This window comes from Ranitomeya imitator, chromosome 10 (genome assembly GCF_032444005.1).
Source record: "Ranitomeya imitator isolate aRanImi1 chromosome 10, aRanImi1.pri, whole genome shotgun sequence".
Classification (NCBI taxonomy): domain Eukaryota; kingdom Metazoa; phylum Chordata; class Amphibia; order Anura; family Dendrobatidae; genus Ranitomeya; species Ranitomeya imitator.
Window position 1 is genome coordinate 56,603,351 of NC_091291.1, and position 17,271 is coordinate 56,620,621.

General features: G+C 44.4%; 1 protein-coding gene across 1 annotated transcript in view; it reads right to left on the minus strand.

Moving 5' to 3' along the window:
• Positions 1-17,271, minus strand: part of LOC138650953 (carbonic anhydrase-related protein 10-like) — a 1,155,128-nt gene that overhangs the window by 568,169 nt on the left and 569,688 nt on the right. Inside the window, exon 3 of the mRNA XM_069740840.1 lies at positions 11,615-11,757. Within this exon, the coding sequence (XP_069596941.1) occupies positions 11,615-11,757 (143 nt within the window). The remainder of the gene's footprint in view (positions 1-11,614; positions 11,758-17,271) is intronic.

Sequence of the window (17,271 nt, forward strand, 5' to 3'; positions counted from 1 at the left end):
TGGGAGCGCTAGCAAAGTGTGACTTAATTGAGGGAAAGGCCTTTGAGACCTACTCTGACCACAACTTGGGATTTGCTCCCTTCTTGTTGAGGGCAACCAAGGGAGCTACCAAAGTTGAGAAGTGTGGGATGAACTGATGATAGTAGTTAATGAACCCCATAGAGCGCTGCACCGCTTTAAGTGAATGGGGTTCCTGCCAGTCCATCACAGCCTGTAGTTTGGCAGGATCCATAGCCAATCCCTGGGCGGAGATGATATAGCCCAGGAAAGGTAAGGACTCCTGCTCGAACATACACTTCTCCAACTTACCATAGAGGGAGTTTGCCCGTATGAGGTCAAAGACTTTGCAAACATCTCTCCGGTGGGAGTCAATATCTCGAGAGTAGATGAGAATATCATCCAGATAGACTACGACCGAGGTGGAGAGCATACCCCGGAAGATGTCGTTCACAAAGTCTTGGAAGACGGCTGGGGCATTACAGAGCCCGAAGGGCATCACCAGATATTCATAGAGCCCATCCCTGGTGTTAAAAGCCGTCTTCCATTCGTCCCCCTCACGGATGCGAATCAGGTTGTAAGCACCCCGCAGATCTAATTTAGTAAATACCCTTGCTCCCCGAAGCCTATCGAAGAGTTCAGATATCAAGGGCAAAGAATACTTATTCTTAACGGTGATGGCGTTAAGACCCCTGTAGTCTAAGCATGGACGCAATTCCCCATTCTTCTTCTGCACGAAGAGGAACCCTGCCCCAGCAGGTGACACTGACTTCCTAATGAATCCTGTTGCCAGATTTTCCTGGATGTACTGTGACATTGCCTCCATCTCCGGGAGAGATAACGGATAGACTCAACCCCAGGGAGGCTCAGCACCAGGCAAGAGATCAATAGGACAGTCATAGGGGCGATGGGGCAGAAGGGTCTTCACCACCTTTTTGGAGAACACGTCTGCATAAGACCAGTATTGCTTGGGGAGAGAGGAAAGATCTGCGGGTACCTCTGTAGTAGCAACCTGAACGCACTCCCTCTGACACCTACCCCCACAAGATTCACCCCATCCCAGAATTCTGCCTGAGGACCACTCGATATGAGGAGAGTGGTACCATAGCCAAGGTATTCCCAACAGGACCTCATCAATTCCCTCAGGAATGACGAGCAGAGATATAATCTCCTGATGGGAAGGCGACATGGACAGAGTAAAAGGGATGGTCTGGTGTGTTATCTGTGAGGGCAGTGCCGACCCATTCACCACTCGTACCGTTACTGGTTGAGCTATCATAACCAGGGGTATTGCATGACGTTGGGCGAAGGCTGAAGACATAAACTTGCCCTCCGCCCCAGAATCCATGCAGAGCTCTACCGAGTGGGAGGATGAGCCTATAATAATTGTCCCCTTAAAGGACAATTTGGAGGCAAACGTCGCCGTGTCTAGTGTACCTCACTACCACTAGACGCCGACATTTCCTCGACCGCTGGGGACATCTGGTGGCAAGATGTCCTGACTGCTGGCAAACATGACAGACCTTGAGTGCACAAGCGGTCCGGGACTTAGATCCCGCTTGTGACACTTCCATGGCCTCATGTGACTCAGGAACCAGGATCGGAGATTTCAGAGGTTTGGTGAATGTAGGAGCCAGCCGAAACCTCTGCCTACACTGGGCTCGTTCTAACCTCCGCTCTTTAAAACAGAGGTCCATACGAGTAGAGATAGTTGTTAACTCCTCCAGTGTGGCAGGAATCTCCCTAGTGGCCAGAGCGTCCTTCACGTGATCAGCCAGCCCCTTCCAAAATATGGGGATAAGGGCTTTATCCGACAACTCCAGCTCAGAAGCTAAAGTGCGGAAGTGGACGGCAAAATGGCTAACCAAGGACTCACCCTGAGTTAATGCCAGCATTTGGAGCGCAGAATCATGGGTGACTTGAGGTCCTAAAAAAACCTGTTTCAGAGTGCTCAGGAACAGCGGAGCACTCTGCACCACATGATCGCCACGCTCCCACAGCGGCGTAGCCCATTCCAACGCCCTGTCTGACAAGAGAGACACAATAAATCCCACCTTAGCCTGCTCTGTGGGAAAACGTGCAGCCAGGAGCTCGAGGTGAATAGAGCACTGACTCACGAATCCCCTACAAGATTTGCTATCTCCAGAAAATTTTTCTGGCAGCGGGAAGCAAGAAAATGTCGGAACAGGGGTGGCAGTGGACAAGGTTGCTGCAGCCACGCTAGCAGCATGTACAGCAACTGCGGTAACATCCACAGCTGAGGTTGAGCTCTCGAGAGCTGCCCACCTACCCTCCAGCTGCTGTGTATACCGCAAGGATTGCTGTATGTCCGTCATTACTAGCCAGACCCTGGCGCTAGTGTAATGTTAGGGCTAGCGGAACGCACCAAATAATAAGATAGATTAAGGTGCGTTCGCAGCCCGGGGTCCACCGTGCAGAGATGGAACCTGCTGCCAAGTAATGACGGACTATATGGCGGTACAATATGAATACACACACACGGGTTAACTTCACCCTGTGTGAAGGAAGCGAACCCTGTTAAGTCACAGGGCCGTGGTACCGCACACAAGAGCGCAAGCAAGGAGTCACCAAGCTCAGTCCCAAGACTTGGGATCCGAGTCCGACTAGACTACTTGCGCTCGACACCGCTAATGGGGTGTCAGCGTAACAAAAGTAATAATAAAAGATGCACGAGAATGCATGCGGTGCCGCACTGGCGGATGCCACTAACCACCCAGGCTGGGGTCTGGAAAGCGCTGTGAAAAGCGCATGGCGCCGCACTGGCGGTCACAGCAATTAGACGCTGTATGGTGTGTAACGTGCTGGTAGCTAAGTCGGGCAATCACCCACCTTCCGCGAACAGACATCCAATAGGGAGGGGATTTTAATGAATGACTTTCACTCACAACACACACACCTTTAGAAATGTACACTAGCGCATGGCCGTGCGGTCATGCGCAGCTTATATAGCTGCAGCACGTTCAGGACCTTCCAGTAAAGGACCAATGGGAACCACTGCAGCATCTGAGCATGTGACCCTTGATCTCTAATGGGAGATCTCACCCTGGGCATGCTTAGAAGGGAATAAGCAGGACTTAGATCCTAAAAGTGTCTGCTCGCCGCTGCCCAGCACTGGCTTCAATGGCAGAAGCAGGCACAGCAGCAGTAATCCTATGCACAGAGTGAGACTGAGCAAGATGCTGGGAACGACATCTCCACTGAACAGACTCCACTGCGGCTGGAGAAGAATGGGAGACCGCAGCAGAGATGGTTTGAGATTCCCCCTGTGCAGAGGAGGGAACTAACAACCTTTTTTCTTTCGCCTGCTTTTTGCAACATATCGTCCAGAGTCTCCCCAAACAAAAATTTACCTTCACATGGGATTGAGCAGTTTAAGTTTGCAAGTCACCCGGCCAACATTTGAGCCATAGCACCCTACAGGCTGCATTTGAAAGGGCTGCGGATTTAGATGTAAGCTTAGCTGAATCGGCCAATAAATCCACCAAAAAAGCCGCTGCGCCCCTTATCATAGGGATGGATTCCAGCACCTTATTCCTAGGTACTCCTTCCCGCAGCTGCTTTTCCAACTTATCCACCCATATCATTAGGGACCTAGAGGTACATGTAGCTGCTATGGCTGGTCTCAGAGTTCCCCCTGCTGATTCCCAAGCCCCTTTAAGAAAGGTGTTGGCTCTTTTGTCAAGGAGATCTTTTAATGTTCCCATGTACCGATGAGTTTTTCCTGTCCGGTTTCTCCCACTTTTTTTAATTAAGACTTGAATATTCTCATTTAGGGAGAATATGTGTTACAGAACCCCCAGCACCAAGAATATGTTATGCAGTATATATTATGTATAATAGGTTCCATGTGAAATGCATCAGTCCACAGGCTGCGCCCCTGGTCAGAGGGGACAAGATATTCTCCTTCTGACCTCCCCCACCTTTGTAATTCCCACAGTAAATATCAGCAGGCTCCGGCCCCCTGCGGCTATAGTAATGTATGTCTGGCCTGCTTTTTCTATTGGCCTGCCCTGTGTATCTGTGTTATATATTCTGTGTGCTGTGAATAAAGTGTGTTCTTTTAGACTGGAAAAACGTGGAGTAGCAGTCAGCTTTTCTATGCTCTCACGTAATCAAGGAATTCCAGCCACCGTCCTTCATTCAGAATCCAGCAAAAGCAGAGTGGACCTCCTGAAACATGGGGGGTGCTGAAAGAGGTACTACAGCACAGTAGACCCCGTTACAATATGTTTCGCCCCTTTTGGCCTAAACCCCCAAACATTATATCCTGGACTGTTTTGTCAGGACAAGAGTCCAGCACCCCATTGTAGATCTTACTGCTTTCACAAGTGTGTCTACCTCATCTAGGGGAAAACCGTGATGGCCCCCCTTTTCATCATCTGAGGAAGAGGGAGATAAGTCTGGTATCTCTGAGTCCCTGCCCCCGGAGCTGGAGGAATCGGACTGGGAATATATTAGTTTCCTTCCTGTTGACCTTATCCTCTTCTCTGAGGGACCTAAATGCACTCTCGACCTCTGACTCGATTGCAGATCTGATCTCAGAGGCTAAGTCTGGGGTTTCCTCACAGAGAACTTGTCCTATACAAGAGTTGCAAAGTTTCATATCCCAGGACTCTGGCAAGGGTTTTTCGCACATGGGGCAAGACCTGTGCTTTGCTTTTCCCAATCTTTTCCTTCTCTAATAAAAAGAGAGAGGGCCCCCAATTACACCAGTGAACTTTCACGAAGATCACTCACCAATCGGAAGCAACCGCAGGTACCGGATCTGGAGGAGGGGTAGGATCCTGCAAAGGGGGTTTCGGAGATGGCGACTGGTTCACCGCACTGGAATTTTTGCTGCGTTGTGTGGAATGGCTGCTGGATCGACCATTGTGGTTGTCTGCAGAAAAGCGCTTCCTCTGCATATCCATTTTTTGTCGCTGGTAGTGGCTCTGATGTTGCTGCTTTGGTTGTTGCTGGAGCTGCGGGCCTCTATCCTCCATGGTTATACACCAAGGACTGCATGTAGCAAAGAGCTTCACAACTTACCACTTTTTTAAACTTACGGCCAAATCATTTCCGGCCCCTCCTCCTCCTGCGGCCGCATCAATGGGGGAGCGTATTTACTCTTTCTTCTGCGCATGCGCGCGAACTCCAGAAGTGCCACTTTAGATCCGGGCCGGTGGCCATCTTGGTCTTCCAGGTCGCACACTGCGCATGCGCCAGCCCCGAAACTGGAAGTCCTTTATAATTTCCGGTGTGGTGGCCATCTTGCTACAACTCAGGGCACACGCTGTCCATGTGTGTGCCTGCCAGGACATGGAAACCCCTGCATCCTCTCCAGAGCGGTGGCCACGCTTCCCCCCACTCACCCTGCAGAACCCTCAGTCCCAGCGGTGGAGGCTTCGATTACTGCACCAGCCATGGCAGGGGTCTCACCGCTGCCAGAATCTGGACGGCGTCTTCTTCAGGTACTGACTCTAAAGGGTTCCCTAACAGGGACAGGAACCCAGATGATGCGGGGGAGAGGTACTGCACTTTTGTTCTGTAGGTTCCCTATCACTGAAGAGTGGATCACCTCTCTCCGTGGTGCTGTCATGGGGGATAGAGAAATTTTACTTTATTCATATTTTTTACTATTAGCATATCATTAACATGTCTTTTCCTCTTATTAAAGCACTCCTATCAACATGTTTATCCTCTTAATATATTGCAGTCATCATATTATATAGCACTGTGTACTTACAATTGCTCATTTTGCCTTTCTACCCAGTTAATTCTTTTTTCCATTATCTCTAAGACATCACGTGACTACAGACTACTATTTCATAGTGACAGTAACTAACTAATAGACAATAATTAAATCCATAGCAATGTGGTTAGTGCAGTCATCGGTTGATTGATATGATACCTGCTTTTATCTATTGTTTTTATTAATGAAGTAAACAGTCAAAATTTGCTCTATTTTATATATTTTTAATGCAATTTGTAAATATTAAATTCAAACATGATGGTTTTGCTTCCTGTCATGTTTTATTTCTATATGATATCTGTTGATTTTTATATCAATATTAGTCTGTTTAGAATATTAACAATTTGTTCACGTCCAGGTGGGCAGCTTCCCTCTTTTAAGTGTTCTGTGCGAGAATAAAACTCGTCAAAATAAAAATTCTAAAATTTCTACTCCATTCAGGAACTGTATCCCTCATACAGTAGTGTAGTCTACTCTGAAAAATCAATCTCTGTCTTCTACTATACCGATATACAACAGCGGGCCTTTATTTGATGACGGGACTGCTGCAGCTGTAATATTCAATGGCTACTTTGGAGTTGTGACAATCGCAACCCTTTCATATGAGCAACTCCATAACTCCTTTCTCATCTGTATCTTTCAAACTCACCCTATGTGCTCTTATCTATCAAACTTTTTATTCATTACATTACTAAAAACAGACCAGCTGAAACTTTCTAAATGTAGAAACAGGAGGTAAATTTTCCCTGCATGAGTCATCACTGCAAAAGTCCCTGGTAGTGGAAGACCAGAGTAGCTGGGTCAGGAATTGAAGAGGGGATGACTCATGCAGAGAAAATAGACTTTCGTTTCTAGATAAAACAGAGAAAAGAAGAATTAACTTGGCATAAGGACAAAATGAGCAATTGTATATACACAATGCCATATAATATGATGACTTTAATATGTTAAGAAAATAAAAACTTTGATGCAAAAGCACCATTAACTGTTAGGGCTAGCGGAACACACCACATAATTATAAGGATGGTATAAGGTGCGTTGGCAGCCCGGGGTCCACCGTGCAGAGATGGAACCTGCTGCTGAGTAATGACGGACTATATGGCAGTATAATGTGGATATTCACATGGGTTAGCTTCACCCGGTATGAAGGAAGCGAACCCTGTTGCGTCACAGGGACGCTGTACCTCACAAAGAGTGCAAGCAAAGCGTCACAGAACTCTGTCCCAAGACGCAGGGAAAGAGTTCCTCTAGACCTCTTGCGTTCTACATCGCTACTGGGGCATCAGAGATTAATAAAACTAATAACTTACAGCACAAGAGTGCGTTCAGTGCCGCTCTGGTGGACGCCATTAACCACCCAGATTTGGGCCAGGAAAGCGCTCTATTAGTGCACAGCGCCGCTCTGGTGGTCACTACTATTAGATGTTGTACCGTGTGCTAGCTGTGTGGGATAGCACTGTCAGGCGCTAGGTAGCTTCCATCATTCGCGAACAGTCAACAACACCAGGAATGGGAATGATTCGGAAGCTGCCATCCATCGACAGGCATACATCCACACACACACTTTAGCAAGTTTATACTAGCGCATGGCCGAGAGGCCATGCGAGCCTTTTATAGATGTAACCTTTCGAGACCTTCATAGTGGTTCAATCGGAGCCGCTACAGGACCTAAGCATGTGACCTCCAACCTCCTATGAGAGATCATCCCACAGGCATGCTCAGTAGACGAAAAGCAGGACTTAGACCCTGGAACATCTGCTCGACACTGATCAATGCTGGCTTCAAGGGCTGAACCTGGAGCGGCAGCTGTAACCAGATGCACAGTATTAGCTTGAGCCAGACGCTGGGACCGATGTCTCTGCTGAGCACACTCCACTGCGGCTGGAGAAGAATGGGAGATGGCAGAGGACATGGTTCGAGATTCCCCCTGTGAAGCTGCGGGAACTCGACACCTAACATTACCCCCCCTTGGGCCTCACTACGCTCAAAGGCAGCAATGAGCTGAGGAGCCCGAATGTGCTCAATAAGTTCCCAGGTACTGTCCTCGGGACCATAACCCTTCCAGTCCACCAGATAGTACTTTTTTCCCCGTACCACCTTGCATCCAATGATAGCGTTCACCTCATAATCGTCCGTGGACAAACCCAATGTCCCGGCAGGTGACTTAGAAAACCAGGACATGCGGATAGGCTTTAGGAGGGACACATGAAATGTATCGGTGATACCAAGGTGTGGATGAAGGGCCAGGCGATAGACTACAGGATTAACCTGTTCCAGAACCTTGAAGGGGCCTGTGTAGTGAGGTGCAAGCTTAGTGGACTCAACTCGCAGCCTGATGTTATGGGCAGAGAGCCACACTAAGTCACCAGTAGCAAAGGTCAGAGCAGGGCGACGATGTGCATCAGTGGATACTCTCATTCTCTCCTTTCTCCTTGGAGGCCCGGATGGCATCCTGTGTGCGGTCCCAAATGTCACATGCCTCCACTGCCCAGTCTGCCACCCTAGAATCAGTGGACAACACTGGCATGGGAACAAGGACATACGGATGCTGGCCTCAGTTAAGGAGGAATGAGGTCTGCCCAGAGGAGTCGGCTACGGCATTGTTCAGTGCAAACTCCATCCATGGTAGCAAGGATGCCCAGTCATCCTGCTTGGCCAAAACAAAATGTCGCAGGTAAGTGAGCAGAGTCTGGTAGGCCCTCTCTACCAACCCATTCATCTCGAGATGATACACTGAAGAGAGATTCAGCTCAATGCTGAGTAGAAGACAGAGCTCTCTCCAGAACTGAGATGCAAACTGGGGACCCCAGTCACTGACAATTTTGTCTGGCATACCTTTTAGGCAGAAGACATGCTTAATAAACAACGCCGCCAAGGCCCGTGCAGAAGGTAGCCGTGGAAGAGGCACCATTTTGGAAAAATGGTTGGTGGCTACCCAGATAGTAGTGCAGCTATGAGACTTGGGTAAGCCCACCACGAAATCCATCCCTAGCATTTCCCAGGGCCTGTCTGCCACCGGAAGGGGGTAAAGTAGCCCAGTAAGCCATTGCCGAGGAGACCGATTCTTGGCACAGGAGACACACGCCCGAATATAGTCCCTGATGTCACGGGCCATATGCGGCCACCAGTATGTCCTCGCCAGAAGCTCAGATGTCCTCTTGGTCCCAAAATGTCTACCCACCCTGGACGAGTGAGCCCAAGAGAGAACTTCTGGTCACAAATTAGGTGGAACAAAAGTCTTGCCTGGGGGCACAGACTCTAGCAAAACTGGAGCGACAGTTCTCAGGCTCCCTTAAGGGACAATAAGCTGAGGCTCCTCCTCCTCCTCTGATGACACTACGGAGAGAGAGAGAGAGCGTCGGCATGAATGTTCTTCTTCCCGGAGAGAAAATGAAGGGTGAAATGGAACCGGGAGAAGAACAGGGACCATCTAGCCTGGTGAGAGTTTAGCCACAGGGCAGTCTGTAGATACACCAAATTTTTGTGGTCGGTGTAAACTTGGAAGGGAAATCGAGCCCCCTCCTTTAAGTGTCTCCTCTCCGAGAAGGCCAACTTCATGGCTAGCAACTACCTATCCCCGATGGAATAATTCCTCTCCGCTGGTGTGAAGGTCTTGGAGAAGAAGCAAGGATGCTTCCGATCTTGAGCATCCTTCTGGAAGAGGACTGCTCCAACATTCACAGAAGAGGCATCCACCTCCATGATAAATAGTTTATCAACATCGGGGCGATGTAAAATGGGAGCACTAGTGAAGTGTGACTTAATAGAGAGAAAGGCATTGGAGACCTCCTCCGACCACAAATTGGGATTTTCTCCCTTCTTGGTGAGGGCAACCAAGGGAGCTACCAAAGTTGGAAGTGGAGAATGAACTGGCGATAATAATTAATGAACTCCATAAAGCGCTGCACCGTTTTAAGAGAATGGGGTTCCTGCCAGTCCATCACAGCCTGTAGCTTGGCAGGATCCATGGCTAATCCCTGGGCGGAAATTATATAGTCCAGGAAAGGCAAGGACTCCTGCTCAAACACACACTTCTCCAACTTGGCATAGAGGGAGTTTGCCCGTAGGAGGTCGAAGACTTTGCAAACATCTCTCAGGTGGGAGTCTGTATCTGGAGAGTAGATGAGAATATCATCCAGATAGACTACAACTGAGGTGGTGAGCATATCCCGGAAGATATCATTCACAAAGTCTTGGAAAAAGGCAGGAGCTACGGGTTGACCCATAGATGCTCTCGTATAGTGCGAAATGGTCGTGGATCTTACCTGCTCGCATTAGCTCCTTCCCTCACTCTCCCAGCCATGGATTCTTTTTAATGAAGATTAAATAAAGCTAAAGATTTTTCAGATCGGTGAGTGCTTTTCTCTTTTTCCTATTGTGCTAGTGGATGGACTTCTTCCTTCTGGAAACAGCACCCGTGATCTTGGGATATAGCATTTTGTTATACCGGCTTTGAAGCCGCTCCTGTTGTTATCAGTGGTCTGCAGTTTCATGTTGGCAGCGGAGCCGCCCCCTTGCTTTTTTCTTTTTTTGTTGTTCTGTTTATTATTATGCCTATACAATGGAGACACGACTGAAGGAATTTCAAATATTTATTAACATAATCAAAATCAGACAATGACAAAATAAGTTTCTCAACAGGAAAATTGGGCGGTGGACAGGATATAATAAAGTACTGATGTGAATTATGTGATCACAGAAGCAGTCAAAAATATTGCACAAAGGGGTAAAAACATCACAGGTACATTTCAAGGCAATAATCACATGAATAAATATAAATACCAAATGAATGGACCAGTACTCTGTATGTATTGCACCTATGCTCCTGCAGTAAACAGAGTGTCTCAAACTGGAAAAAGAGACACTAACACCACACTGGCAAAACTAGTTATAAAGTATTAAAGTGACTAGTGCTCAATATAAAGGATAGAGAATGCCAGAAAATTAGGGAGGTTGCTTACCCGCTCAGACCGCCGTGCCCAACGCGTGTTTCGCCGCAGCAGTCACAAGGGACAATGTATGCCGGTTTGTTATTTAACCTCCACATGTGTTGAGGCTGTCTAACAGCCGCAAAATATGCAACCACGGGAACTCAAACATATTATTCGAGCATGCCGATGAAACTTGGACAGCACCTGAGCATGCTCAGCTAACACGTGATCAGAGCACATTCGCTCTTCACTAGCAAATAAGCATGCTGTTATGGTGCTGTAGGGACCAGAATTACATACACCAAAGCCGTTTGTGCCGAAAAGGAAAGGAGACTTTTTTGTGACACAAACAATATGGCTATTCTGAAATTTGTAAATTCTATTTCCCGCTGTGATGGCTGCATTTCTTAATGTGCATACAATGATGCAAAGATCCAAATCCCTAGTATAGTTACATCCTTGTATGCATATTAAGACATTAGCCAAAATGTCTCATTTATTTGAATATTGAAAAAAAAGAAAGAGTGTTCAAGGATGAATATTCACTTTAAGAATTTTGAATGTTGCCGAGAATGAATAGGGAATATAATGTGAATGTAAGTTAGGATCAGTACAAGATGAGTGAAGCGCCGTATTTGCATAGTATTTTCATGTAAATTCAATATCTATATATCAACTCTAAAATATTTTCAAAGGCATAACTGATATATCTTTAAAGCAGATATTCTCTGCACAGCCTGTCAGTATATCAGATCTTTTAGATGCTACTAGGAATACCAAATTAGTATTGGTATATGTGAGCTATAAAATGTGAATACATACTGCATTCAAACTGGCCTCATTATGTCATACCAGCCGCTCGTTCCAAATTATCGAACACACCAAAATACAGAAGGCAAACAAAAATAAAAAAAATGAAGAAGAAAGAAATTACCTTCTTTTCTTCCAAGCTCAGCTTGAGTGGGGGTAAAAAGGGGTCAAAGATTATTTGGCTGGTGTTAATATTGATTGGAGATTGTCTCTTGCCAATTGTACATAAATTCCAAGCGGAGTTCACCAGGCCCCAAAATGCAGGACCTGCAATAGATTCAATTTTGGGGGTTAAGTAGTAAAAAAAACTATTTTAACTCATTTTAGCTGACATTTTTTCCCATTCATAATGGACTTTTAATTAAAAACAAAAGCAACGTTCCATGAAAGTGATCTTAGAATACAGTTTGCTTTAGAAAGCTAGACATGAAGATTTTTGACATAAATGTCAAATTTGTACCAATGAATGGTCCAATGAGGATTTACACATACATTTTAATTCTGTTCTACTAAATGAGCCTTCATACAGGTGAGAAATTGAGCCTTCATACATGTGAGACACTTTTTTATGTACTTTTTAAAAAAGTTTTTGAAAAAATAACATATTTAGTTATTGTACTTCCATTTTTGCAAAATCAGTTATAATTTTCATACGTGACTGATCTTCTATGTTTGATATGAGGAATAAAACGTTCTGAGCTCTGTACATGTACAGTGGGAAAAAAGTTATTTAGTCAGCCACCAACTGTGCAAGTTCTCCCATTTAAAAAGATGAGAGAGGCCTGTAATTGACATCATAGGTAGAACACAACTATGAGAGTCAAAATGAGAAAACAAATCCAGAAAATCACCTTGTCTGATTCGGCAAGATTTATATATTTATATCCTTTGTTGGCAATGACAGGGGTCAAACGTTTTCTGTAAGTCTTCACAAGGTTGGCAGACACTGTTGGTGGTATGTTGGCTTATTCCTTCATGCAGATCTCTTCTAGAGCAGTGATGTTTTGGACCTGTCACTGGGCAACATGGACTTTCAACTCCCTTCAGAGGTTTTCAATGGGGTTGAGATCTGGAGACTGGCTAGTCCACTTCAGGACCTTCATATACTTATGACAAACTAACTCCTTTGTTGCCCAGGCGATCATTATCATGCTGAAAGACCCATCTACATTTCATCGTCAATGCCCTTGCTGATGGAAGGAGGTTTGCACACAAAATCTCATGATGCATGGCCCCATTCATTCTTTCATGTACACATATCAGTCATCCTGGTCCCTTTGCAGAGATCCCGCCGCAAAGCATGATGTTGCCACCAACATACTTCACAGTAGGTATGGTGTTTTTTGGATGCAACTCAGCATTCTATATCCTTCAAACACAATGACTTTTGTTTTTACCAAACAGTTCTACTTTGGTTTCATCAGACCATATGACATTCTCCCAACACTCTTCTGGATAATACAAATGCTCTCTAGGAAACTTCAGATGGACCCTAACACGTACTGACTTAAGCAGGGGGACACATCTGGCACTGCAGGATCTGAGACCCTGGCAGTGTAGTGTATTACTGATGGTAGCCTTTGTTACAGTGGTCCCAGCTCTATGCAGATCATGGACTAGGTCTCCCCCTGTGTGGTTCTGGGATTTATGCTCACCGTTCTTGTGGGATGAGGTCTTGCATGGAGCCCCAGATCGAGGGAGATTATCAGTGGTTTTTTATGTCTTCTATTTTCATATTATTCATCCCACATTTGATTTCATCACACCAAGCTGCTTGCCTATTGCAGATTCAGTCTTGCTAGCCTGGTACAGGGCTACAATTTTGTTTCTGTTGTCCTTCGACAGCTCTTTGGTCTTCACCATAGTAGAATTTGGAGTGTGACTGTTTGAGGTTGTGGATAGGTGTCTTTTATACTGATAAGTTCAAACAGGAGCCAGTACTACAGGACAGAGGAGCCTCTTAAAGAAAAAGTTACCGGTCTGTGAGAGCCAGAAATCTTGCATGTTTTAGGTGACAAAATACTTTTCCACCCTAATTTGCAAAATAAATCTTGCCAAATCAGACAAGGTGATTTTCTGGATTTGTTTTATCATTTTGACTTTCATAGTTGTGGTCTACCTATGATATCAATTACAGGCCTCTCTCATCTTTATAAGTGGGAAAGCTTGCAAAATTGGTGGCTGACTAAATACTTTTTTCCCTACTATAAATACGAGGGGCGATCCAAAAGTAATGATAATCAATACTAAACACAATGAATATAGTCAAACAATGTTTTTATTTTTCTACATAGTCTCCTATCAAGTGTATACATTTAGTCCATCTCTTTTCTAAACTTAGAATTCCCTTCGAAAAAAATTCTTGATCTTGACCCTCAAAAAAATCCCCAACAGCGGTTATCACGTCGCTATTGTCATCAAATTTCTTGCCCCGGAGGTGTTCCTTGAGCCGAGGAAAGAGAAAGAAGTCACTGGGGGCTAGATCTGGTGAATAGGGGGGGTGTTCCACCAGTTCAAAGCCCGCTTCTTGAATGGTAGCCATGGCAACTGCAGCTTTGTGAGCCGGCGCATTATCTTGGTGAAACAGCACTCCAGCCCGCAGTTTGCTGCGCCTTTTCTCCTTGATAGCCTCCCGCAATCTTCTTATTTGTTCTGCGTAGTAGGAGCCCGTAATAGTGGCTCCCTTCTCCAAATAGTCCACCATAATAATTCCTTCAGCGTTCCAAAAAACGGATGCCATAACCTTCCCTGCTGAGCTTGACACTTTGATTTTCTTCGGCGTCGGTTCATCGGCTCGTTTTCATGTCATCGATTGTTGTTTAGTTTCGGGATCAAAGTGGAGGATCCAGGTCTCGTCCATGGTCAAAAAACGTGACAAAAAATTTTCCTTGTCTGCTTGGAACTTTTTGAGATTTGCTATTGAAATTTCAACTCGTTTCTTCTTTTGCTCGTCGGTTAACATTTTTGGCACCCAACACGTGGAGACCTTTCTCATATGCAATTCTTTTGCAAGGATTCTTTGAATACTGCCATATGAGATCCCTGTGACCTCAGCTACATGCCTGATAGTCACTCTTCGATATGCCAATACAACTTCTTCAACTTTTTTCACGTTTTTTTCATTGAGGGACGTGGTTGGGCGTCATTCATGATGTTCATCTTCCGTCGATGTTCTTCCCAGCTTAAATTCCATGGCTCAGCATGCAACTGTGGAATAAGGAGGAGAAGAGTTCCTCAATGTTTCCACCAAGTGTATGTCTTTGGTAGTCCTTTTTTTCAAGCAGAAGTATTTGATGACAGCTCTGAGCTCGTTTTTTTCCATTTTGATGTTCACTCCTCGGCAGTTCATATTCAAAAGAATGTAGCTCCCGGGAATCGTGGTCTATTTAAGTGATTTATTTTTCCTAGACTAGTGGGTACCTAAGAGAGAAGAAAACATTTTATTTTCATTTCTGTGTGCAATAGAAATAACCGATTATCATTACTTTTGGATCGCCCCTCGTAGTATTAGGAAGAAAGGTCTATATGTAATGATATGCAAACGAGTGAGGCAAATCATATATGGCTCTTTGAGAGATGGTGTTCAGTCATGTAAAGAGAAAAATATAACCCCTTCACGTCATGTAATGTATATTTACGTTATTTGTCATGTCCCGGACATTGATTTATATCAGAGCTTCACCCGTGGCTGTTAACCAGTTAAATCCTGGTGTTAATCACTGAAAGCGGGATTTAACATGTGCCAGCAGGAAGCACATCACAATTCCCACCCATCAGTGCTCCTGTCACGTGGTCGGTCATGAGTGCCGAGGAATTGTCATGGCAGCTAGGGGTCTTCAGAAGACCCCTGTTCGTGTCATTGTGAATCTCCTGTGAATGCTGGCTTGTGACCAGCGTTCATTGGAGATCGCAATTTTTGCTATATATTACAGTGCAGAATCCCTGCTATGTGTAGCAGAGGCGATCGGGCATTCACAGTTTCAAGTCTTCTAGGAAGACTATTAAAGTAAAAAGTGAAAGAAAAAAGTTTTTATAAATATATGAAAACAAAAAAAAACACAAAAGGTCACATCACCCCCTTTTGCACCATTGAAAATAAACAATTAAAAAAATACACATATTCAGTATCTCTGAGTTTAGAAATGTCTATCAAACTATAAAGTAAATTAAGCAGCTTAGAAAAAAAATTTAAAACTCTAGAATTTTGGGGGGGTTGACACAGCATTGCAATAACATGCAAAAAAGAGGCAGTATAATTCATGTATCCAACAATGAATGTGGTGAACTTTGACATAAAGTATGTTAGCTGAGTTTAGACAAAACTAAATGGATTCATGCAGATGATCTGGACATGTGTTTTATAGACACACAAATGAATAACTGCAGTGATGTAACATGGGTCTGATTGGCCCCTGTGCAAAATTTGAACCTGGACCCCAATATATATATATATATATATATATATATATATATATACATATATATATTTATATATGTATATATATATATATATATATATATATATTGGCCAGATGTTTGAGCCCTTGTAGCTTTTTAGATCTTATAAAGAGTGACATATGTGTCCCATGTAATAATGTTCCCCATCCTGGCCTCTTCCTTTTATAATGTTCAACATCCTGGCCCCCTTCCTGGAAATTTTTTTGGGATGCACATCAAGTTCAAAGGCACTGGCATAAAGTGGCCCCTTCTTGTATGGGCTCTACTGTGATCGCACCCTTGAGGCTTTGATCTTTACACCCCTGGTTAACTGACAATATAACAAGAAAAAAAGGATGAAAATAAAATGATGAGAATGATGATGTCAACAATGATAGTGGCCACTCGGTCCTTTATTATGCAGCTTGCCTACCATAAAGATGATTTTGAGGAGAATGACAGCTTGAATCTTGCTCATATTCATGGTCTGGTCAGTTTGCTTCTCCCACAAAAACTTGTATTGTCACTACATTTGATTATAGAGAGCTGTAGACCTTGGAGGTTCACTACTAATTTTACTACCAAAGAGCCTGCACACTCCAATACATTGGTCATACGGCAATTTTGGAACTGAGAAGCATGCACATAGGATTTGCCATTGTCCTGACCACCGCCAAAGATATCAGATGCTGTTGTCTCTCTCTCACACTAAGGGCATGTGAGTCTTCTTCTCTGGCTAATGCAACATTATGCTTTGTGTAAAATTGCAGCTGGTATTTTTTGGGTGACACACAAATCGAATTACAAATTATTCCAGCTGGCCTGGTGCTGAGCTGTGAGCTCTTACTTCCTAACTAATCAGAATCACCTTGAAGTGGCTGCTCAATTTCCTGCCTCAGCTTTCATACAGACTCTGATATTTCTTATAATTCAACATAAAATTTTGAAAAAGTTTTGCATTGAATTGATTCACCTCTCTCTACTGGAAACCTATCAGTTTCTTTATAGCGACATTAACAGGTAAAATGTTACAGACATTCAGTAAATACATAAAAATGTGGCATATGTAATTCCCTACTTTTATCTAATTAAAATGATCATTGCATTTGCAAATATTTTAAAAATGAACAGATGATTCATAAATTGTCAATATAAAAATACACCCATAGAGGCGATGTTTAAGAGACACACAAAACTGAGAAATAAATGTAACCAATCAATATGTCTTCATAAACAGTCTGGTAAATAAGGAAAATCCGACCAATATGTGAAGTCAAATAAATAATTAGAAATTGATGATAACTTGGTGCTTAAATTATTAGTACAAATCTGCAGATATCACAC